General features: G+C 36.7%; 2 protein-coding genes across 3 annotated transcripts; one reads left to right on the top strand and one right to left on the bottom strand.

Moving 5' to 3' along the window:
- Positions 1 to 3,388: 3,388 nt before the first annotated feature.
- On the top strand, positions 3,389 to 5,702 carry LOC127521266 (small integral membrane protein 11-like). The gene is made up of 3 exons (XM_051910446.1): positions 3,389 to 3,551; positions 5,262 to 5,473; positions 5,551 to 5,702. The coding sequence occupies exons 1-2, from the start codon at positions 3,537 to 3,539 to the stop codon at positions 5,448 to 5,450; spliced, it is 204 nt and encodes a 67-aa protein (XP_051766406.1). The 5' UTR covers positions 3,389 to 3,536; the 3' UTR covers positions 5,451 to 5,473; positions 5,551 to 5,702.
- Positions 5,703 to 6,852: 1,150 nt separating this feature from the next.
- Positions 6,853 to 25,751, bottom strand: rcan1b (regulator of calcineurin 1b). 2 transcript variants are annotated; one of them, XM_051910339.1, is made up of 4 exons: positions 25,393 to 25,751; positions 13,644 to 13,817; positions 11,317 to 11,476; positions 6,853 to 10,058 (listed from the first exon to the last, which is right to left on the bottom strand). In XM_051910339.1, exons 1-4 carry the CDS (start codon positions 25,510 to 25,512, stop codon positions 9,886 to 9,888), a joined length of 627 nt encoding a protein of 208 aa, XP_051766299.1. In that variant the 5' UTR covers positions 25,513 to 25,751; the 3' UTR covers positions 6,853 to 9,885. The 2 variants fall into 2 exon arrangements, with proteins under 2 accessions (XP_051766299.1, XP_051766310.1); XM_051910350.1 differs by lacking the exon at positions 25,393 to 25,751 and adding an exon at positions 15,122 to 15,448.
- Between the last annotated feature and the right edge of the window lie 28 nt (positions 25,752 to 25,779).

Below are 25,779 nucleotides of genomic sequence, written 5' to 3'. Positions count from 1 at the left end.
TACTGGAGGAGGATTCAATTAAACCAGAGTAGGTGGACGGTCTTCATCATGACAGCACTTTAAGGGGGTGGATGTTTTACAGTTTGCATGTGAGCGTGACATTTTAGACCCGTGCAGATTTGTAGGTGTTTCTGGCTTGTTTTGTCTCTGTTGAGTCAGTCGACACAAAGACAATAACTGATGATGTCACTTATAACACACGGCGGGACTAAATCCAAATCAGTGAAGAATCAAGGGCCTGGTGCTGGTGAAATGGAAACCAACATTTGCATGGCCAAAATCTTTTTTTCCAAGCAGTGCTGACATCATGGAAATTCAGAAACGTGAAAGGTCACACTAACCATCTAAAACAACACATATTTATGGGTATGAGCAAAAACATGACAGATAGAGAGAGATTTGCAAGCTCAACAGCTATTTTCTACATATTTACATAAATAAACACTCACAAAAAAAACCCTTTCACAGCCAAGTGTAATGTTGTTGCGCCCTCTAATGGGGACTTTGCATTTGCTATAAAAATTTACAAAAATGGCACTAAAACTGACATTTGAATATTATCATAAACCATTACACCAATATAATATAATATAATATAATATAATATAATATAATATAATATAATATAATATAATATAATATAATATGTTAAAATGTCTTTTATATTTATGAGTTATTGCACATAAAGATCAAGGAGATATATATATATATATATATACACACACACACAAACACACATAAATATAAATATATATATATATATATATATTTATTTATATTTATGTGTGTTTGTGTGTGTGTGTGTGTGTGTGTGTATATATATATATATATATATATATATATACACACACACACAGGGATGGGCAGTATTTATGATACATGTATTTCAAATACGTATTTCAAATACAAAATAGTATTTTGTAATTTGTATTTGACAGGGTTGATGAAAATGGCTTCGTATTTTGTATCAAAATACAGTGTTTTGTATTTTTGTATTTTTAAAATACTGTTAAATACTTTGTAAGAAGTCTACATGATGACATCATAAAACTGCGCCTCTGATTAGTGTCTACTCAGTAGTTTTCCCAGACTTGTGGAGATCAGAACAGAAAATTGATCCATATGGAAGAAGGTAGTGCAGGCTGCCAGCTTTCCATCAATTTTTTGCATAAATTGCTATAATTTTTAACAGTTCGTGTTAAGTTTTGGTGAATATTGTTATAAGTGGGTTAGGGTTTACATAATGTTCTTGAAAACTATTATACCGAGCAGCAGCCCCCTATATTTATGATTAACAATCAAATGATTAATTAGTTAGAAACTAGTTGCTATGAATACAGGTGCCATCAATTGTCTTCTTATAAATGACTTGTTTGTCATTAAGTCAGTGATGCAAAGTAGGCCCTTCGTTACCAAACACCTAAATTAGGAAACTGTTGGTTACTTTAAAACTAACCATCATCTGGGAGATCACAGGGATATGTGAATATTTGACCTGTTAAAGCCACAATATTAAAATTTCACCCTAGAGGTCGCTTATTCAAAACAAAGGCGTAGCTTGATGACGCCTTGATTTTGTGGAATCATGGGAGGTGTTGTCTTCACGTCTACAGCTGGTGGAAAAGAATCGGGATGGGACTCGGGCAGAAATCATGTTCATGGATGTGATTATTAACGTTACTGTAGTATGAAGCAGAGCAGGGCGAGTGCTGTGAGAACTGAACGAGACCGCTGGAGCGATTGCTAATGAGAGACGAGTGCGGCACACACCTCGAGAGCAGTGGGACTTTTATTATGCCACAGTCACCGCTTCTGCTTCTTCCTGTCATGCGCACGTGGGGTAAAGCAGAGCTGTTTTATCATATTAGATACATTTATGTGTTGAAAGTTGTTATAATGCTACTCTGCGTTCGCTCGGCGGCTGCTATGAGACACTTGTTGCACACTGCAATAAGCTAGATCGATATTAGTCATGGTAAAACGTGGTACTCGCTGTAAATCAAGAAAACAAGATTTAAACAAAAAGACATAATGTGTTGAGCTATGTAACATGATTAGTTTTCTGTCTATGAATGTGTCCAAACAGGTGCTCCTCTGTCTAATAAAACACATAATATACTAAAGCGTCTTTGAAAATCGAGGGTAATGTAAGTACACAAGTCAACAAAATATATAAAATTGTTCTAGCGGTTTTTGGACATTTTAATCCAAAAATCCTACATATTGTGCCTTTAACTGGTTGCATATGTCAGATTTATTGCATGTCTCGGCAAAAACTGTTGCTATCAAACATTGTTTACTTAATCAGCTGAGTCAGTGTACTGGTGAAGGGATAGATCTAATAGGCCAATTGATGGAAGGTTTGCGAAGAAATTTCATGCTCCCTTGTAAAAGTATTTTTTAGTATTTTTAAAATACAGTAGTTTATTTTGATACATGGTGTGGCTGCTGTATTTTGTATTTTATTTTGATACATTTAAAATTAAGGTATTTGGTATTTTATTTTAAAATACATTTTGATGTATTTTTGCCCAACCCTGTACACACACACACACACACACACATATATATAATCCTTCTATAATGTTCATCAGCTTTCTAGAACTGGTCTGTGCCTTTAAAGGAGTGACCTGGATGCGTTGCGGGATTGGTCATCTGGAGAAATGCGATTATTGGGGGGAAAATGTTGTCATCTAATAATTTTTCCGTATGAAACAAAGTTTATTCTTCTAGGGGGCGCTTTATGGCACAAAAACCAATGAGCCGCATTTAAATCTCAATACATATTTTTGATAATTGGAACCTAGAAAGTACAGTATTATAAATATAACAATCTATTAATTTAAGTTTTTGAGATTGGATTATATAGGCTACAATTTAAAAAAAAAAATCACAATTTTAAATTAAAATTATTACGGTAAATTAGGTCAATTCTCACAGAGCTGAGAAAAGTAACGTGTACCACGTGACAATTGTTGATAAATAATAACTTAATAATAATAATAATAGTCTATTAAATGAATAATTGAGCATCATTACATTCTTTTTATAGCTTAAATATTTAGACATGTAACACTCAAATGATCAGGTATTACATTAAAGATGATTGAATGTATACATGTAGGGTAAGTATCAGGCTAATCGGTTATCTGTATGCTATGCTAGTACATAAGCTAACTAATACAGACATTAATGGTCATTATAATGTAGTTCAAACAGCATAAATCGTAAAATGATTATGTAGGAATTGTACTCAGGCGCTACAGAGGGTGCCTATTAAAAGTAATTTGAGCCAATGGGATAGCTTGCCTCCATTCGAGGGAGGACCTTATTTGTCACCACACCGGACCTCTAAGCTCCGCCTTCTTTAGAATTCGATTTCACACTAATTTCCGTTCTACCCATTAATTCGGTTTGTGTGATGTCGACACGCCTCCAGAGGTCATTTCATCGTCTCGTGTGGCGATTAAATAGAAGCAGCTCGAGTTGAGTTCAGTCTCGGGCAGATTTACCTTCACTCTACAAAATAAATCATCATGATCAACTGGCGGGTAAGACGCATGCAGTTATTATGATATATTTAAACATACTAATATGCCAACTTTTTCTCGTTGACAGTACTTCGTTTGTAATACAGTCTAACAATAAGTACCATGGTGTTTTGAGCGTGTACTGTGGTACTACTATGTTCTTAAGAATATAGTACGATATCATAATACCTAATTATTTATAATAATAATATAATATGATACTAATACTATATATATATATAATATATATAAAATATATATATATATATATATAGTATACATGGTATTCTTGTATGTGTACCACTTATAAGAATAACATGGTAGTACCATGGTCCATGTATAAATACATGTTATTGCCACAGTAAACCTTCAGAAAGCTGATATTGTGTTCGAACATGATGGTGCATTTCTTAAAACAACAGTGCTTTTGCTCCAGGCACTAAATGAGCCTCCAGTGCTTCTGTGTGGAAGAGCAGCTGCTGTTGTCATGCAGAAACACTATCAGGCCACCAGACACTTCTATAACCTTCCATAACCCACTGAACTGTGCTGATGTCTTATACCTGTCAGTCTCATCTGTGAAGTGACAATGTTTTATATAAGCCTCTCAAAACAGTTCCTGTCGTCCATATAGTGCCTTACAAACATTTACCATGATAATCATAGTATTGCAGAACCTTTTGAAGAAAATAAACATGCTTGTGAAATATGATCTGGTCAGACTCAAACATTTCAAGTTTATAATGTAAGTTAAGTTCTAATTAATAATGACAAGAAAATGAAAACATATTTCTAACAATCTTACATGAGGACATGAACTTGAAACCACAAAACACTGTAAGATCCGCTGATACTCACTGATGTTTGTGCAGCTGTTAATATCCCTCTGATGTCACTTCCTGGAGGTTTGTTTTTTGGGGGAGGGTCTTTAAAAAGGACAACAGTATTCACAAGTAAACTTTTTTTTTTTTTTTTTTTTTTTTTGCTTTGTAAGTTTGGAGAAAGTTACCAAAGAAATTACAAGCCTTTAATTTTTAGCAAAAAAACAAAAAAAAACAATTTAAATTATTTTAAATTCACCTCTATGTTCACTTTATAGTAATTTTGTCATAAAAGTAAACAAACTAATATGATTTACTATTTTTTTTTTTTTTTTTTTTTTTTTTTTTGTCCAATATTTCAAAACATTTCACTTTAGTATCATTCATCACTTCATTATTTATACACTATTATGGTATTAATACTCATTTTTAGTTCAAGTTTTAGTAATGTTATGTGCTTCTGCATCAGAGAAATATTATACAATATTTTTTTTCAATTATTTTTATTTGTATTTTAGTATTTATAAACTAAAGCTGATTCAAAATATTAACAAATACTACAATAGTGTAAGTTTTAGTGATGTTTTCTGCTTTTTGTCACTTTATTATTATTTTTTTTTTATATTCCTATTTAGTAATTTTAGTACTTAAACTCAACTTAATACTCATTTTACTTTTTTTTTTTTTTTTTTCAGCTATATTTGAATAGTTTTAGTTCACAATAACAACCCTGCAGCAAACAGAAATGAAACGGCATCTTCTTACAGTTTATTTTTTCAATGAGATTGCATATTGTTAAATAATTTTTAGTCGTCGTAACTATATGATGTGTGTAGTATACGTTTATCATGTTAAAGGGGTTTCTTGTATGCTTCTTGTCACAATGGTGTGTGTAATTGTATGTTCTCAGGCTTTGGACAATGTGCCGTTGCTGCTGTACATCCTGGCAGCGAAGACGCTGCTGCTGTGTTTGGCATTCGCTGGAGCAAAGATCTATCAGAGCAGGAAAGCAGACGCTGCTCTGAAACAGCAGATGGAGATGAAGAAGAAACTCGCACAGCAAACGCAGGAGCTCATCGAGAACAAGAAGGACGACTGACATGGGATTCGTGAGAAAAACAGGTGATGAAATGATGGTGAAACACAAGCGTGAGTGCAGTAAATCCGTGTCTCTCTTTAACGGTGTGTTTGTGTTGCAGGAGTGACGCGTGTCGTTTGTGGGCCTGTTGTGGATTCAGCTGTTGAACTTCTGTCTGCTGTTTACAACATGGATTGCTGCAAAAGTCTTGTTTTTATACACAGTTTTTATTTATTATCTCTGACGTTTGTAAATAAAAAGTTTTTGTATGTATATCCATCCTTGCTGTGTGTTCATAATTTAGTTGAAATAGCTCAGAATTTGAGTAAGAATAAAACAAAAGTTTGTTTTTTCCCCAATGCTGTAAATGCAAACAGCTCATAATGAGTGACAGGTGTGATATACAGCATGTTAAGCCTAATAAACCAAATAAAATACTTTTTTCTGTATGGACTTGCATTACATAAAAAGTTGCATGTATCACAGTCTCACCAGCAGGTGGCGCTGTTAAGAGCCTATTTTGAAATGAATCGACAGAGAGCTGCAACACTGAAATATGACCAGGACAAGGTTACATCGACCTGTTAACTAATACACACACGCACATCTAATACACACATCGCTTTCTGGAAAAACACCTGCTATAAATGACACTTAATATAGAAGAAACAAACATGTTTGAGGTTTGATATCTATATTTGTCGTTCTGTCTATCATCTGTCTCTCTTTCATTCTATCTATCCATCTATCTATTATTTATTTAGCATATTAACATATAATGATACTTGTTTTACTGCCTCATAAAAATGTCACAATGCAAAAATCTTAAAACTATATCTTCACACGTTATAAAATATCTTTCTTTTAATTCGGGGTGAAATATCAGACAGACACATGATTTGCTCTTGACTTATAAGAGTGTTTAAATTTTCAAGCAAATTCAGAAGTAACTCTAGAAAGTTTACAGCATCCCTGCCTGATGTATTTTGCTGTCCTGACGTCAATCAAAAGCAATTTTAATTATGAAGCAGATCATTCTTAAGCTGCTGATCCTGCATTATCATGCAGAAAATAAGCAACAGCCATCGACAAAGAGCGACTGTGAATCTGTCGTCGTCTCCTGCGGAAAGTAGAATCATTTGGTTTATATCAACATTACGCTTAAAAAAATTAGAAATCATAAAATATCCCATTTGGAAGATATCCCACTGTATTTGCATACTATATTTGATTGGTCTTTAGTACTTTGACAAATCAAACATCTGCTGTGGTTTAGGTGTAGAAGTTTGTTGAATGTATATGACAAATGCAAGACTTTACACACATCTAAATGATTTTAGCACATATCTATCAGCTGCTGTACGACAACCATCTTCTGTTGTCAAAGACTGGTTCATAGGGCAGAAATAAACATCAGATTCCGTTCTTTGGTCAAGATAGTTTTATTAAAGGTAAATGCTTTTCCTCCCTCCATATTCTTGCTACCTAATGAATAAGATTTAGTTGTTGTTGATAGAAATCCTGAAGCTTTTTTTTTTTATTTTATTTTTTTTAAAGATATTGGCTACATTCAAACACATCAAATATACACAGTATGTTATAGTTGCTTAAAATCACTGGATGACATTAGAACGTCTCCTACAGTAATGGAAAAGAGGACAATATCTCCAAAGACAGTAGAGCACAACAGAGCGGTTCATTTGACAGGTCAAAGAGCGCAACAGTAAAATCACATTCATTTTCTCCATAGTGGTTTTTTAAATGTTGTTATGATAAACATTTTTTTAGAACCGCAAGTCAGTGGTTTTATTTTTTATTTTAAAAATTCAATTTAAGAATTCTGCACTAGCTGAACAGATTCACCAATCAGAGTCATAACAAAACCATTTAAAATCATCCGCTCACTCTGCGAATGACTTACTAGACTCAAAACAACTTATGTAAATTATCATCTAATAAATACATTTTATTTTATTTCATTTCATTTATACATGCAGCCAATGATTCATAGTCAATATTTAATTTTATTTCACTTTATTTTTACAGTCAATATTTTATTTTACTTTAAAGGAGTCATGAACTGCGTTGTTTTATTGTTTTATAATGTTTCCTGGGGTGCACTTATAATGTTAGTATGATTTTCACATCAAATATTGTCATAATTTAGAAATAAAAGGCATTTTTCCTACCCTGATTTTAGCCCTCTGATTTGAATGCTTTGTTTTAAGGGGAGTGTCTGCTGTGAGACTTCAGTGTAAACGCCCACTGCTGTGATTGGCTGACATCTTTTCATTTGAAATACTTTACTATTACTCTCTCGAAAACTTTTAGCACGTTTTTACTATTAGAGCTCTTAAGGTGAACTAATCGTGAAAAGCGTTGATTATAGCATTACGTTTAGATCTATGGCATTATATTTGGATCGTGGCATGAAAGGTTGCAGTGATGAACATTGTAGTCGATCACAGACATGTTGTTGAGCGCATTAATGCTGTGATCTCGTCATTGCAACTCAATTTCTGCACACTAACGAATGCTTTCATCATAACTAACAGTGCAAACGCGATGCAACTAAGAGATTCATTGAATAAAACGGGAGTTTTGGCGCGAGTCCAGAACTCAGTCACTGATAAACTCGCGCTGTTTGATTGACAGCTCCAGCGATTGTAAAGGGAGCGTTCTTTGATTGCTTTCTATATATAATTTAATCACGTTTAAATAACAGATTATTTTCATCCTACTAAGAGAAACAACGTGAAGTTGATTTACTGACGCATAGACAAAGATCATCTGACTGTACATGAATCATTAATATCAGATCAGGCATTAGAATTAACACAGTTACTGACATGTTGTTGCATTACTGTCGAGTCCATATCGTAAAACTCTGTTTGCAAAGCCTGCGCCGAAATGCGATTGATTTACCAAAGAATCCACAGTGAAATGTACCAAATACAAATAAATAAAGCTCAACTGAGACATTCACATTGTTGAAAATAAATAACCATATTCCTAGCATTAGGATAATTTGAAAGGTAATGTTATTTTAGTCCTGTATCACTCTTCTCTCCTCCTCATCTCACTAACACGCCAGTGGGCGGGGCTAACGCTGCAATGATGAAGTAGGCGTTGATTTCTTCTAAGGAGGCGGGGTTTCACCTATCTATGACAGGATGAGTCGTTCGCTGGGTCTGGTGTCAATAAAAGCTTTTATTGGACTAACAAGGAAGTTTTCAGTTCTAAAACTTATAGGATATTCTCATAGTACGATGACCTCTTATATATCAAAAGATCAAAAGTTGATTTCTCAATTCATGACCCCTTAAAATAATTGGCTTCATGTATAAATAAAGTAAAATAAAATAATGACTATAAATCATTGGCAGCATGTACAAATAAAACATTTTATTTGATTAATATTGACTCATAGTCATTATTATTTTTTTATTTGTATTTATTTTGATGCAATTATATATTTATACAGAGCCCCTAAAGGAACGTCATGATGGAAAAAATATGAGATTGGAGGAAAAAATATTTTTCAAGCTTTTGCATTCGATCACAAATGTTTTGCGTTCTCTTGAGAAACTTTGCGTTTGAAAACTTTTGTTATTTGCGAGCGAACCCAAAGTTTCTCAGGGGGAACGCAAAAAATTTGTGACAGAACAAAAGCATCGACATATAATTTTTCCTCCTAGCTCATATTTTTTTCCTTCCATACATTTACAATAATTCATTCCCTCATAACAGAATTTAAGTGCACAGATTAGTACAAGTGTCTTTATTTTTTACCAATGTTCAAATACCTTTTTGCTTGTGATTGATGGAGAAAATGAAGGGGAAAAATACTCGCGTTACCAAGGCGGAAAAAAGTCGGCGGTCACAGTTGCGCTCTATATACAAAGACAAGTACTTCATGTTGTTGTCAGTTTACCACATTATAAGGCTCTATTTTTAAAGTGCATAATACTTGGAGGAGCTCGCAAAGAACTTCAGCAACAATAATAATGACTTTTCAAAGACTGTACGAGTGCTTAACTGACTAAACGTAGAGACGATACATGATAATGACGACGAGTACATGTTAGTGGCCCCGAATGATACACACTTCAGACACGTTTGTTTGTGCAACACAAAAACTCTTCCTGTATATCAGATGCCGTCTCGCATTTTCCCTTCGCTTTTCTCTCGGTTTATTAAAATACACAGTTGTGACGTCAAGCAAATAATGACATTCATAATACGAGAGAAACTCTCCCAAGTCCCTGACTCCATCAGAGATGGATGTTAAGAAATGAAACGCGAGATTATGAGGATGGTTGACTCCCTCGCTAACTAGGAAGAGAATTTGACGCTCACCACCGCCCCGGGTGGTAAGGATGACAAACTGCATGACTGCATGTTTCCTAGTTATTCCAGCGTTGGTCGCAAAGATGAAACGGCCCAGAATGTCCGCTCACTGGTTAACGGACGGGACATAGTCTGGGCGACGGGTCTGGATGATCTTGGGTCGGGCGCGTTTGCCGCTTTCTGCTGCTTCCTCCTCGTCCTCAGAGCTTTCGTCCTCACACACGTGCACGATGACGCTGGGAGTGTTGGTGGTTCCAGTGTGGATCTCGTACTGCTCACCTGCAAATACATGTAAGTGTCAAGTTAAAGAGGACCTATCTTTCTACAACGAGCTTCTTCCCGGGTTAGCGACATCACTAACCCTAAAATTTACATACACCCCGCCCCCGAGAACACGCAACAAAGGGGACGAGGCCATGTTGGGCTGCTTCAGAGAAGAGAAAGAGTTGTTGTAGTAGAGTGTTGTTGACATGCCGTCATTTTACGCCAGACTGCTTCACAAACGAGGGTCAGTTCAACGCTGGATTTGCACAAAAGATTAACACGACGGCACATGCTAGTCGATGAGTTGAATCAACTCAACAGCAACTACATAAATTTATCCACTAACCATTCAGAAACATCCAGTTTCACTCTAAAAGTTGTAACTTCTTCCTGAGTCTCTCCATCAGTGTCGACTCCGGTTTGAACAATGTAAGGCTGAACACCGTTACTGACAATCCTCATTTTGGCTGCGTGAGATTCTCCAGCTTTGTTGTTGTTGAGCGACCGAAGCGTGAGCTGTTAAAGCTCCGCCCTCTTCTGGAAAGGGGGCGGGAGCAGCAGCTCATTTGCATTTAAAGGGACGCACACAAAAACAGCGTGTTTTTGCTCACACCCAAATAGGGGCAAATTTGACAAGCTATAATAAATGATCTGTGGGGTATTTTGAGCTGAAACTTCACAGACACATTCTGTGGACACCAGAGACTTATATTATATCTTGTGAAAGGGGCATTATAGGTCCCCTTTAAGAAAACTCAGCAAATATAATTTTGCTGTGCTGCATTTATTTGATCAAAAATACAGTAAAAATAGTGAAATAGTTTTACAATTTAAAATAACTGTTTCTATGTGAATATATAGTAAAGTGTAATTTATTCCTGTGATCAAATTTGAATTTTCAGCATCATTACTTTAGTCTTCAGTGTCACATGATCCTTCAGAAATCATTCTAATATGCTGATTTGCTGAAACATTTATGATTATTATCAATGTTGAAAACAGTTTCATATTTTTGAGAAAACCGTGATACTTATTATTTTTCAGGATTCCTTAATGAATAGAAAGTTCAAAAGAGCAGCATTTATTTGAAACAGAAATCTTTTGTAACATTATAAATGTCTTTACTGTCACTTTTGGTCAATTTAATGCGTCCTTGCTGAATAAATGTATTAATTTCTTGAACGTTAGTGTATATGCCGCATATGTTGTTGATATATACAGTGCAGCGCTCAGTCTTAAAGTATACCATGGAAAAGAGGTAAATAGGTTATACCTGGTCCTAGTTTAGACACAGCACACAGCAGGTCGTAGTTGAGGACGGGCATAGCATCCTGCGACTGCGCCCAGCCTACAGGGGGCGATGCCGGCGGGGAGATGAGGAACTGCTTCTCTGGTTTAGGAGGCTCGAGGCGAGGACTGCCAATATGTACCGACTGTACAGGAAAAAAGAAAGAAAAGGATAAAGCTAAAACATATTTACATTTATGCTTTTGGCAGATGCATTTATCCATAGCGACTTACACTGCATTACAGATATGCATTTTATCAGTTCACGCATTTCCTGGGAATCGAACTCATGACCTTGGTGTTGCTAGTGTCATGTTTGAGCTACAGGAATCTACAAAGCTAAACCAGGTTACCAGGTTACAATTTTTATCCAATAAAACTGTTACTTGTTATTGAACAGGGGCAATACAATTTTGTAACCATTATAAATAATAATTATTATTATTACAATTAATAATTAGTATGATGTCTATATTAAAAAAAAAAACATTTTCTTATTTGATTCAATATTTTTATTTTCACAAACTGTTTCCAGTTATTTCAAATGTTATTGTATGTTTAATATCCCTAAATAGGCTTTTATTTTGTATTTTAGGGTAATCTGAGCAAAAAGTTTGTGCTTTCTGCAAATGCAGTTGTTGCAATTATAGATACATATTGGGTTGTACTTTCACCCATGTGGTTATAGTTAAGATAATCTTTGTTCATATAGAGCTGCACGATTCTGGATAAATTGGGAATCATTGTTCTCCCACGATCCTGAACAGACAACAAAACAAAATAATATAATTTGACGTAATGTTAATTGCTGCCGTCCTTTTAAAAAAAGTTAAATTAATTTGAAAGAATTATGTTTTGAATTAATGATTCTATGACTCACTCATAAAGACTTGTTTCATTACTGAATCAATCAGTGTTTTTTAACAAATCTCTTGATGAATGATTCAATGACTCATTTTTAAAGACATCACTTTAAGGCTGGACGATTATGGCCTAAAATCAAAACCTCGATTAATTGAACATTTTACCTCAATTACGAATGATGAACGATTATTTTATTTTATTTATTTATTTTTTTTTTTTTTTGTCCTCATAGTTCACTGACAAGGTTTGTACTGTAAATATGCTTGACTATTAAAGGTGGGATATTTTTTCCTATTGAAAGAGTGATCTGACATAACAGCTCACTTTCAGCAGCTATTTTATCTATGGTTCGTAACATTTCTTATAGATTTCTGCTCGTTGTAAATCAGATAAAGATAAATTAGCATACTACCAGTATGGTACGTGGCTACACACGCGGTAGTATGTTTTTAAGGAGGAAATATTAACAGGATTAAAAAACCGGAATAACCGTCATGGGAAAATTACATCGGTTAGAGGTTCTGAATTTTCGATTACTTTTCGATTAATCGTCCAGCCCTACTTCACTTGTTTCAATACTGGATGAATCAGTGTTTTTGAACAAATCTCTTGAACTAATGATTCAATGACTCACTCATAAAAGGCTTGTTCGAGATGCATCGGCGCTACGCAGACCGATCGTCGTATGACATCAAAGTACTGCAAAAGCTATTCAAAAGCATAAGGAGTCGTATGCTCTCCAACAGCTCTCGCGGTAATTTGATGTCATACGACGATCGGTCTGCGTAGCGCCGATGCATCTCGAACAAGCCTAATGACTTCACTTGCTTCATTACTGGACGAATCAGTTTTTAAACAAATCCCTTGAATGAATGATTCAATGACTCACTCATAAAGACTTCACTTGTTTCATTACTGAATGAATCAGTGTTTTTGAACGAATCTCTTGAATGAATGATTCAATGACAAATACATTTTTAACAGTCACTTGTCGCCACCTACTGGTGTAATGGTGTAATTGACACAATCTCTATTTGAACCGTCAAATTACTTTCAAAGGGTGATTTACTCTATTTTGATCACTTACGTGGACATCAGTGTTTATATCTGAACTATAAACTTTTATCCCAGTACTTCCGTGATATTACGAATATTTGTAACACAGAAATAATGATACTGTGTGGTTGAAAAGACTGTTTGTGAAGCTGTTTCATACCTATACATGACAATGGCTCTCTAAGGCTCAGCGGAAACATTAGTAAGAAATGTTCTGGTGTGTTTTTTACGTCAAAGGTTTAACAGACACAGGTGAATCGTTGTCATTTAGAAATGAGATCGCATAGGTGTTTAAATTGATCTTTTAATGAATAATCGTGCAGCTCTATAACACTACGGTATAAAAAATATGGTCAAAATATCACCATAGTACTTCTTTGTAAGGGTTATTACCTGAGCAAAATACAGACGCATCTCCTTTCCATTGAAGTCACTCTTATGGAGTTTGACTCGGGCCTCGGCTGCTGCTAAAGCATCGGTGAAGTTGATCCGAACTCGTCTGAAGCTTTTGAAGAACTGGAACGATGTGCCTGGATCAAATGCGCGGAACAAAGCCTCAAACTGCTCCTGATGAAGCAAAACAAGGGGAAAAAGTGTCAAATAACTGGACAATCATAAACAACGTAATTTCCTCAATGAAAAACATATCGCTAAGAGGGTTGCGAACATCATATGTGAAAGGAAAACAAAGAACCTATGGTCCTCAATCATGAAAATGAGTAGAACGAAAATCATTTGCATTTAGGACACTGCCGTAGCATCCAAGAAATCCTTTTATTTCAAGACTCAGTGAGTAACGTTTCCAAATATTAGAAATCCATTTATTTTAAGATTCAATGTGTAACGTTTCCAAATATTGGAAATCCATTTATTTCAAGATTTCAAGATTCAATGTGTAATGTTTCCAAATATTGGATTTTTCCGCTAGCTACAGCAGTTTGCAAGATGTTTTTCTCTTTTCTTTGTATTATATCATGTGTTCAACACACCTGCCTTTGAACATTCAGTGGGAGGAGTGTTTATTTATTAGTCTCAAAGAATGATTTAGATAGAAATTCATTCTGCTGGAGTTTCATGAATGAGGTCCAACACAGACTATTGTTCAAAAGTTTAGGGGTCGGTAAGATTTTTAATGTTTTTAAAAGAAGTCTCTTCTGCTCACCAAAGCTGCATCTATATGATCAAAAATACAGTAAAATTGTGAAATATTATTAAAATTTAAAACAACTGTTTTCTATGTGAATATGTTATAAAATGTAATTTATTTCTTTGATGCAAAGCTGAATTTTCAGCATCATTACTCCAGTCTTCAGTGTCACATGATCCTTCAGAAATCATTCTAATATGCTGAAAATATATTGTGCTGCTTCATATGTTTGTGGAAACCATGGTTCATCTTTTCAGGATTAATATTAAATTAAAAAGAACATAATTTATTTGAAATATAATCTTTTCTAACACCATATGTATCAATTTAATGCATAGCTGGATAAAAGTATGAAATTCTTTAAAAATACATTTAAAAAAAAAAAGAAATCGTATTAACCCAAAACTCAAATATGTAAACAAAAGATTCTGTTTCAAGCTTCAAGCCTCTAATCCCGTTGTTGAAGCTAGTATCTAAACCAAACAGGGCATCGAAAACAGGAGAGCAGGGAAAATAAGAACTGTGGATCATCAGTGAAGAGCAGCAGATTAACACGACCAGGTTAATTTAAGTAACAAACTAAACCAAATCTTTAAGCTTGTGGGAGACCAAATATAAAAAGAAAGACACGATGCAACAAAGATTAGTTTAATGCAAAATCAGCAGCAGAACCTTGTGAAAGAGAAATGTAATCTAAACGTACGAATGACACGATCAGTCTTACCCGAATCTGTGTCCGAATGAATATGTCATGATCCACTGGTGTGGCCACCAGGCAGAAGTTGTTGCACTTTGTAGTCTTAAGATGCATAATTCAGTTTCAGAAGAATGAGCAAATTACATGCAAAACACCGCGGATGTTCACCTGCCTCTATTGGGATTTCCAACGCAAGACCTAAACGTTCAAAGCAGAGTCAGTTCCAGATGAAATGCTTCAGAGAAAAGCCACTCCGCCGCACGTGCCAGCAGAAGTTTCTAGCAGTGCTCCGAGGTCACGGCTTTACCGACGGGTTTATCTGCTGCTGCTTATAGTCCAGCTGATACTGTTGAGGACCGCCTCTCTCTCTCTCTCTCTACCTTTCTAACCTTCAGCTCCTCCTTTCATTTCTCTCTTTCCGTCTCTCATTCCTTGCTGCTGACTAATCCTAATGAGGAACTGGAAACTCATGACATCACTCAGTCCAACATCCTCATTCTCTCCCTTCAGCCTGTTTCCATGCAGGCCTTTGGCAATCCTATTGTCTCTCACCTTTCCATCTCACCATCTCTAAGTCATTTAAGCACTATCTAACATCATGATTTTACAATGTGACATCCTGTTTGTTTGAAGCTTTTGTCCAAAAAGCAGGAAGTGCCTAGACTGCACCTGATGCCAAAACTATTTCACAATAATCAGACTATTAAACCATGGCTTCCCACTAAAAATATGCAATATGTCTTTTTAGCGATTATCAAAAGCAACATGTGCCAACCATCTTCACATACTCATAATGAGAAGCGCTTATGAACAAAAAAGAAGCTTTAATGGTTCCCTGCGATTAACATTTGACAATGAATAAACTAAAGACAGCCACAAAAGATGAGTATAGTAATTTTATAGTTTATGAATTATATATAGTATATATACACATAGTATTATTTTAATATATTATTATGTTTTATTATAATTTTTCCTTAAATACTTGATTTTTACTTTACAGTAAAATATTTTTATTTTATTTAAAAAATGTTACATTTTTATTTAGTAATTATTATTATTATTAATGTTATTTTAAAGCCATATTAATATATAATCACAAAACTTATATTCTGCAGCCCTACAAACAAGCAAACCTGGATTTTTTTAAACCATATTTAAATCACATTCTTTATCAGAAAAATCAAATTTAGATTTTTTTCCTCAAATCATGCAGCCCTTTATAAAATGTTGTAATAACTTTTACAGAAAAAAGACTGTAAAAATGCCACAGTAAAAATCTTTTAATTGGATAACTGTTAGTAACTTTACCATATATATAAAAGGTTGAAAAACTGAATGAAAAACTGTTTAAATGTCACATTATGTGATTTTACTGTAAAATACTGTCAAATTTATGGTTTTTGCGAGTAAAACCTATGAGTTACCAAATAATTTAAAGTGAAAAAATAGTCAAAAGACATTCCCAGAGATCCCTGCGTGATTCATCACGTATGATTTTATTTAAATAGTTTTGTTTCTTCTTATTTTTCTTATCAGTAGTGTAAAATTAGGGTGTTTTGTGTTACATTTTCAGTTATTTAGTTAGGGTACGTTTACACAACAATGATTCACTAAAAATGGAAACGTTTTTCCTCTGCGTTTTTTTTTTGCGTACAGACGTCAACATTGTCAAAACGATCCCCGTTCAAACAGATCCGCGAAAATGACTAAAAATGCTGTATTCTGCTGCCAGGCCAGTAGATGGCGATGTGACTTTGTAAAGAAACTACTCGCCTATAGACTGAACACATAATACACATGCACATTATGTCACTGTTTTCACAAGTGTGCGTTTTTTTGTAGTTTACATGGAGATGATAGCGGTTTCGTTTTCAAAAACGCCGTTATCGTGTAAATGAACGAATAAAACACATAAAAGTTTTCAGTTTTTAGTTGAAAACGGTGTTGTGTAAACGGCCCCTTAGTTGTGTGTATTTTGTCTTTGTGTTTATGACCATTTATTTGCAAGTATTGGCCATGTTTAATGGACAGGCCACTTACTGATTCATCATGTGGCCTTCTATTGTGCGAGCACATTTTAAGGTAAAAAGAAGCAGATTGGTGTATTAACATTATTAACAGTGCACACTTTTTCACCAGTCAAAAGAGAATGCTGGTTAATCAGTTTGATTCATACCAATTTTCTAATGATTGACTCTTTCTGTGTGTGAACTGACCACTAACCACCTATACCACAGAGATCACCCTAGCAACTACATAGCAACAACCTAGAACACCCAGCCACCATATACATTTTGATTCATAACAATTTGCTTATGATTCATTGTGTGAACTGGTTCAACTGATTCACTAACCTAAAATGACTCATAAATCAGACATCACTATGTGAACAACTTTCCACAAAACTTTCCATGACTTTTAACATTTCTCAAGATTATTCCATGCCTGGAGAATACAACCAACATTTCCAGGTTTTCAATGACCGTGGGAACCATTTACACCAAACAGCAACAAAAAAAAAAAAAAAAAAAAAAAACAAGCTGACTGTGGCGAACTCATTCTTGTTTGTGTGTGTAAATGTGTTGATGGTACAGACTGCATGGTTAGACAGTAACCCACAAGTCTTACTTGTTTAAAGATTACACTGATCACTCATTTGTGTACATGCACTGTGTGTGTATTGCGGAAGGACTGTGCATCTCTGACTCAATGGAAAAATGGAAATATGAAACCAAAATAAGGTGATGGAAAAAATGCAAAGGGAAGCAGATACTAGATGGGTGTTATGCAAAGACAAGTGGAGGTGAGAAGCGGATAGTTGTGCTGATATGTAAGCAGTGGTACACATAAGCCCCCGGAGGATATTTATATCCAGCTTCACAAAAGCGCATGATGATGTAACATATGAACGATTTACATATTATCTACAGTAGCCCCATAAATGTATATGGACACTTAAGCTACTTTAAATGTCAGTGCTTTAAATAACAGCAATAGAAAGCCAACATATTGATATTCTTTTTTAAAACCACCCAGATTACCTTAGCAACCACATAACAAGACCCTAGCAACATCCAGAACACCCAGCAACTGCATAGCAACCTCCTAGCAACCACCCAGAACACCCTAGCAACAGCAGAGTAACCACCAGAACACCTAGCAACATCCTCGCAATCACCCAAAACACCCAAACAACTGCATAGTAACCACCTAGCATCTGCATAGCAGCCTCCTAGCAACCACCCAGAACATCCTAGCAACTGCAGAGTAACCACCTAGAAACCACCAGAATACCCAGCAACACCCTAGCAATCACCCAGAACACCCAAGAAACTGCACAGTAACCATCTACCAACCATCCAGAAAACCCAGCAACTGCATAGCAACCTCCTAGCAACAACCCAGAACACACAGCAACTGCATAGCAACACACTAGCAGCATCCAGAACACACAGCAACTGCATAGCAACACCCTAGCAACATCCAGAACACCAGAAACTGCATAGCAACCACCCAGAACACCCAGCAACTGCATAGCAACACCCTAGCAACTGCAGAATAACCACCTAGCAACCACCAGAACACCAAGCAACACCCTAACAACCACCCAAAACACAGAAACTGCATAGCAACACCCAAGCAACACCCAGAACACTCAGGGACTGAATAGCAGCCTCCTAGCAACCACCCCAGACACCCTAGCAACTACAGAGTGACCACCTAGCAAACACCAGAACACCCGCCAACACCCTAGCAATAACCCAGAACACCAAAGCAATTGCATAGTAACCACCCAGAAACCCAGATCATCCAGCAACTGCAAAGCAGCCTCCAATCAACCACCCAGAACAACCTAGCAACTGCAGCATAACCACCTAGCAACCACCAGAACACCTAGCAACATCCTAGCAATCACCAAGAACACCAAGCAACTGCATAATAACCACTTAGTAACCATCCAGAACACCAAGCAACTGCATTGCAACCTCATAGCAACCACCCATAACACCCAGTAACTGCATAGCAACACCCTAGCAACATCCAGAACACCCAGCAACTGCATAGCAGCCTCCTAACAACCCAGAACACCCTAGCAACTGCAGTAACCACCTAGCAACCACCAGAACACCCAGCAACACCCTAGCAATCACCCAGAACACCCCAGCACTACATAGCAACCACCAGAACACCCAGCAACACCCCAGCAATGACCCAGAACACCCAAGCAACTGCATAGCAACTACCAGAACACCCAGCAACACCCCAGCAATGACCCAGAACACCCAAGCAACTGCATAGCAACCACCACAACACCCATCAACACCCTAGCAATCACCCAGAACTCCCAAGCAACTGCATAGCAACCTCCTAGCAACCACCCAGAACACCCTGGCAACCTCATAGCAACCACCCAGAATACAGTAAAATCTGTCTGTCCTTCAAACTTCGATGTTTTAAATCTACTTCAAACTTTCTGTCCATGCTTTCTCAAACCATCCAATATTGTCTTGACAAACTTTATCTAGTTGTAATATGTGTATAATGTGTACCTCATTTATAATGCGTACCTTCTCTTATCCTGTATTATTTATTGTATTAAATGTGTAAATACATTCTGTGTACTGTAGGTACATCCTGTCCGGCTTTTAATGCATCAGCTGAAGAAGTATTTCATGTCGCATGTGGCCATAAGGTGAACAACACACCATCTGTGCATTAGCTTCAAAGCTCACATCAAACCTGGTATGAAAGGTGTCAGAGAGGGCAAAATGCAGAACAAAGAGGTTTACGGTGCTGCACCGAGCGCTCATGCATACGGGACCGAGTCAATCCCGGGACAGAAGCTGAGTCACATGTGCGCTCAGCCATAGTGCAGAACAGCTTAAACATTTCCCCATGCTTTCTCACAGCGGAGAGGAATGGTCCTGTATTCTCACTTGCACTGTGTTTCGTGGCTCTTTAATAATGATTAAGATGATTTAAGATGCTGGTGGTCAAACATCAACCATGCAGACATTTCCATACAGACACCGAAGCAGGTGAAGCTTTTCCTTCCAAAACAAGCTGGTGGAATAAAGTGACCTGAAATGTCTAATACTTAACCATAACATACACACTAACTTTCAAAAGTTTGGGGTCTGTAAGATTTTTTCTTACTGCAGAGTTTTTCTTACTGCACCTTTACTTTTATAGCACTTTATACAACAGAATTTGTTTTAAAGCAGCTTCAAAATAACAAACAGGAAAGTAACAGAATTACTTTCATCAAATAATGAGACAGATTCAAATTCTGCTGTAAAGCAGCTGTAGCAAGATAATGATAGTGCTCATGTCACTTTAGAAGACTTATGGATTAATTTCACGCTATCTTTGTCCTTCTTTGGTGCTCTGCAGAAGAGAGAAAGCCATATGAGTTTGGAAAGATATGAGGGTGAGTTTTCATTTCTGGATGAACGATGCCTTTAATGACAGACCCACATGATAGAAAATGACAATTCAGCAAGTGTTTCATACACAAGAATAACCATAACACGGCTTCGTTTCACTTTTGTTGTAGAAACACAGTAAACACGGTACAAAATGTCAAACATATACAAAAAAGTCTAAAAAAGTAAAAATTTGTATAATCACTGTTTTAGATGAAAAATGACCAGCTCACTCTTAAATGTGAGTATTATGTGCTTATCTGTATGTTTTCGATTTAGTTACTCAAGTTTAAAAATAATAATAATAATAATTTAAAAAGTACCATAGATATTAAAGGATGCTAAATTTAAAGGTGAAGCGAGTCATTTTTGCAAACGTCTTATAGTCATCTCTTAATAAACTGTCTTTATGAAATGTCTTAACTAGAGATGCACCGATACTAAATTTCTCAGCCGATACAGATAACAGATTACTGAGAATTATAACTGCTGATATTATATATATATATATATATATATATATAATTAAGAGTAAATTAACTCCTCTCTGTTTTTTATAGCTAACTAATGAACTGTGAACACTGAAAAACATTCCTGGGGTAAATGTAACGTTTAAGTGACACTGTTCACAAGCTGTTTTAATTACATCTTTCCGCCATTGAAACATTGATTACATGAGACACGATTAATTTCGGTAAGTTGCTCTGTATCTTTCAACACACCTTCTGATGTTCATGCATGTTTTTTCATGCTGTAACTAGTAGTAAAGTGGAAGAAAATACTCAAACGGAGGCGCAACAGCGATCTGTCACGTTACATTTAAGAGCGTCAAAACACCATTTATTGTTTGATTTTTGTGATAAAATGGACATCATTTCAAAGATAAGACTTTATTTCTTATCAGAAGTAACAAAGCACAAAGCTCTTTGTGATTATTGGATGGGAGACACGCTACAAAATAATGTTTGGTGTTGGGAAAAATCGCAGACCTGGCAACCCTGCTTTACATCGCTATTTTTTAACTGTTAATGCGTTATTGTTGCATTAAAGGTACAATATTTACGATTATTAGATTAAAATATCCAAAAACCACTAGAACAATGTTATATATTTTGTTGACTTGTGTACTTACATTATCCCAAATGTTTCCAACAATGTTTAAATCCAGAGAAATCACAATTTTAACCAGGACACGGACTGTGTAATTTCATCGCCTGTCAGTGACATCATATCCACATTATCATCGATTTCCAGCTTTACTTTAGTAGAAACCATGGAAACACCAAAGACGCTTTAATATATATTATGTCTTTTTATTAGACAAATCATTGTTATATAGTTCAACATGGTTAGTCATTGTTTGAATCGCTTGTTTTCTTGATTTACCACGAATACCATGTTTTTACCGTGCCTAGACAACACTATTTTGTCAAGTGGCTAACATAGCATAATCAGAGAGAGATTTTTCCATCATACAATATTCCATGTCATTTAGCAAGAATCATTTAGTCATCCAGTTTTTATTAATATGACATTCTAATATCGATCTAGATTACTGCAAAGTGCAGCAAGTCTCTTACACCAGCGACTGAGCAAACGCACAGAGTAACGTTATAACTTTCAAATGTATTTAGTATGATTGTTTTTTAACTATGTAAAACAGTGCTGCATTATCCCACATACACATTGAAAAGAGCGGAAGTGGCAGACTGCAGCATAAGCATAATAAAAGCTCCGCTGGACTCCCGCGGAACGGCCCACACTGCTTCATACCACAGTAACGTTAACATTTTTTTAATAGGTTAGCTCATCCATGAACGTGATTTCTGCCCGAGTCCCGTCAGATTCTTTTCCACCAGCTGTGAAGTGAAGACAACATCTCCCATGATTCCACGCTCATTCACGGCATCAACAAGCTACGCCTTTGTTTTGAATAAGCGACCTCTAGCGGTGAAAATTACATATTGTGCCTTTAACTTGGCCTAAATTCAACACAAGATAGATTTTCTTCACACACAGTATGAGTTGGAGTCTGAACAAGTTTTTCCGCACCCTTTTGATTGACAGGATATAATCAGCCCCGATGGCCGATAGTGAAAATAATAGCTTTTATCGGTCAATACCGATTATTGGCCGATACATCGGTGCATCTCTACTTTTAACATTAAAAAAAAATTGCACACTTCACCTTCACATCAGATTTTTAATACTGTGCAATGCTCTGATGTATGGAAAGGTTTGTTAATTTATAATGTAGTAAGTCTGACAGACACCTGGCCTTCTTAGCTAACACATTTTCCATTGTTCTTATGGGATAGTTTCAAATTCCACACTTAATCCAAGTTCCTGCTAAAAATAGATCTCTTTGGAAATGATATTACATAATAAGCCTAAATTTAAACAATACTGGGATGAAAGTCATGCACGACAGAGAAAACCAAATGCTTTATGTGGCTTCAAGGGATAAATATGAGCTAAGACAGCGATCAACCTTTGACCTCAGTGTAAGTGGAAAAACACAAAGCAACAAAGGTTTATATTCTTTTCCGTGTGAGCAGCTGAGGTCAAGGATCTTTCTAAGAGTTTGGTTCCTCGCTGAATGTCCTTTTGTAGCAGTAAAGCAGGTGTGGTGCTAAAATAAGCCAAGGCTTTGTGGAAGCTTCAAACAACCTCACCAAAGAGAGACACCAATGGGTAATAGTCATATTATTAGAATGGAAAATGAGGGAGAAGTTGGAAAATGGACCAACAAATCACAGCAGAACCAACTGCCAAGTCAAGCATAATAATTATCATTGCACATACTTTAAACAAACCTGAATTAACCCTTAATATTAAATTTCAGTGCATAACTGTTTGATAACTCAGATCTCCTCTTCTCAAAGAGATGTGTGCTGTTAGTTTTCTAATAAACTAACAGCACTGATCTAGAGACCAGCACTTTCCAAACACTGCTTCGTGAAGCTTTGAAACCTTTGCAAACTTTTCAGTTTCAATGCATTTACACCTTTCTGACCAGCAGACATCACTAGAGTTTGGTGTATCTTTCGCTTCAAAACAGTGGATTATTTTGCAAAGCAATTGATTTCGAAAAGCTTTGTTTCTGCCATCAATAGTTGGGAAGGGTTCTTTTGATTTGGGCCAATAAGCAATCAATCAAAACACCACAGAAACTGCATAGCAACCACTCAAAAACACCAGATTGCCATCGGATTGGCAACCACTCAAAACACAGCCAAGCATGATGGCAGGGAGTTTTTGGCAGGTTTTCTAAAGAAAATGTAACTATCTAGCTTGAAATACTGCTCTATTATGTATGGAACACCACTTATTATAACCATATTATACCAAAATTAATTCAGGGTGGCTTATATATTGGCACTGGGGTCTCACATGGTTTGTTTAGTATATGTAGAAGATATACAACGATCAGGCATAACATTATAAGACCACCTTCCTAATATTGTGTTGGTCCCCCTTTTGCTGCCAAAACAGCCCTGACCCGTCGAGGCATGGACTCCACTAGACCCCTGAAGGTGTGCTGTGGTATCTGCACCAAGATGTTAGCAGCAGATCCTTTAAGTCCTGTAAGTTGTGAGGTGGAGCCTCCATGGATCGGACTTGTTTGTTCAGCACATCCCACAGATGCTCGAATGGATTGAGATCTGGGGAATTTGGAGGCCAAGTCAACACCTCAAACTTGTTGTTGTGCTCCTCAAACCATTCCTGAACCATTTTTGCTTTGTGTCAGGGCGCATTATCCTGCTGAAAGAGGCCACAGCCTCCAGGGAATACCGTTTCTTGAAAGGGTGTACATGGTCTGCAACAATGCTTAGGTAGGTGGTACGTGTCAAAGTAACATCCACATGGATGGCAGGACCCAAGGTTTCCCAGCAGAACATTGCCCAAAGCATCACACTGCCTCTGCCGGCTTGCTTTCTTCCTATAGTGTATCCTGGTGCCACAGCTATCCACGTGATGTAAAAGAAAACGTGATTCATCAGACCATGCCACCTTCTTCCTTTGCTCCGTGGTCCAGTTCTGATGCTCTCGTGCCCACTGTTGGCTCTTTCGGCAGTGGACAGGGGTCAGCATGGGCACCCTGACTGGTCTGCGGCTTTGCAGCCCCATACGCAACAAACTGCGATGCACTGTGTATTCTGACACCTTTCTATCAGAACCAGCAATAAACTCACAAGGCCCACCATCAGACCTAAAGCTCTTTTGTTTCCACAGGACATGGACTCGTTCAAATGAATGTAGATTACATCTGCGCAGTCTTACAAAAAATATTGTGGTACTATGTAATATGTCCAAATAATACTATGGCTGTACCATAGTACAATGTCCGAAAAGAATAGGGTACTTTTTGGTGCATTTTACTTACAAAATACATGCCATTCCCAAGGTAAATGTCCAAAACATTGTATTACCATGGTGCATATGCAAAAACCATTATACTGCCATGGTACAATGTCTAAAAAACATGGTAATGCCATGTTTTTAGACGTGCACATTACCTTGTTTTCTTGGACATGGCACTGACGTTTTTTGGACACTGTACTATAGCAGTATAATGGTTTTTGCATGGTAATACAATGTTTTGGACATTTAACTTGATAATGGCATGTATTTTGTAACTAAAATGGTACATGTCCACAAAGCAAGGTAGTACCATAGTATTTTTTAGTGCAATGCTCATGTCCCACTTGTCACACTTGAATAACTGAATTAGGACCCATTTTAGGAACAACAATTTAGTTCTATATGGCTTTGGTGGAAAACACTCTCACTTCCGCGACATCAGGTTCCACTGTTGAGGTAAAGCGGGTAATAATAGAGGTAAACGCAAAGCGCGTGCACGCCTACCTTTAGCTGCTGCTCATTAAAAACCTCTTCGGGCACTTTACACGCGATGAGCGCGCTGGGTTGGTCGTTGAGCTGGACCTCAGAAGTCGCCGCCCCTCCGCCACTCTCTGACTGCTGCATGGCAACAGATGTAACCGCGGCGTTGGGTGCCTTTGATCACAAACGTTTCAGCGCTCAGCTCATGGCGCCATGCTCTGCTTTCTACTTTCTCGTCTCCGAAGCAGCGTCAAACCGTCCAGTTGACACACACTACAGTGCTAGTGCATGCATAGTGCTACTACTAAAACCGTGATGTATTCCTGAAACGAAAATGACGTCTACACTTGCGACAGACTGCACTGGGGGCCAAAACAGCTGATATGACGTCATGGTTTCCGCTTACGCACG

The sequence above is a fragment of the Ctenopharyngodon idella genome, chromosome 1 (assembly GCF_019924925.1).
Source record: "Ctenopharyngodon idella isolate HZGC_01 chromosome 1, HZGC01, whole genome shotgun sequence".
NCBI lineage: Eukaryota > Metazoa > Chordata > Actinopteri > Cypriniformes > Xenocyprididae > Ctenopharyngodon > Ctenopharyngodon idella.
Note: the sequence above shows the minus strand (reverse complement) of the source record. Positions and strands in the feature narration are given on the sequence as shown.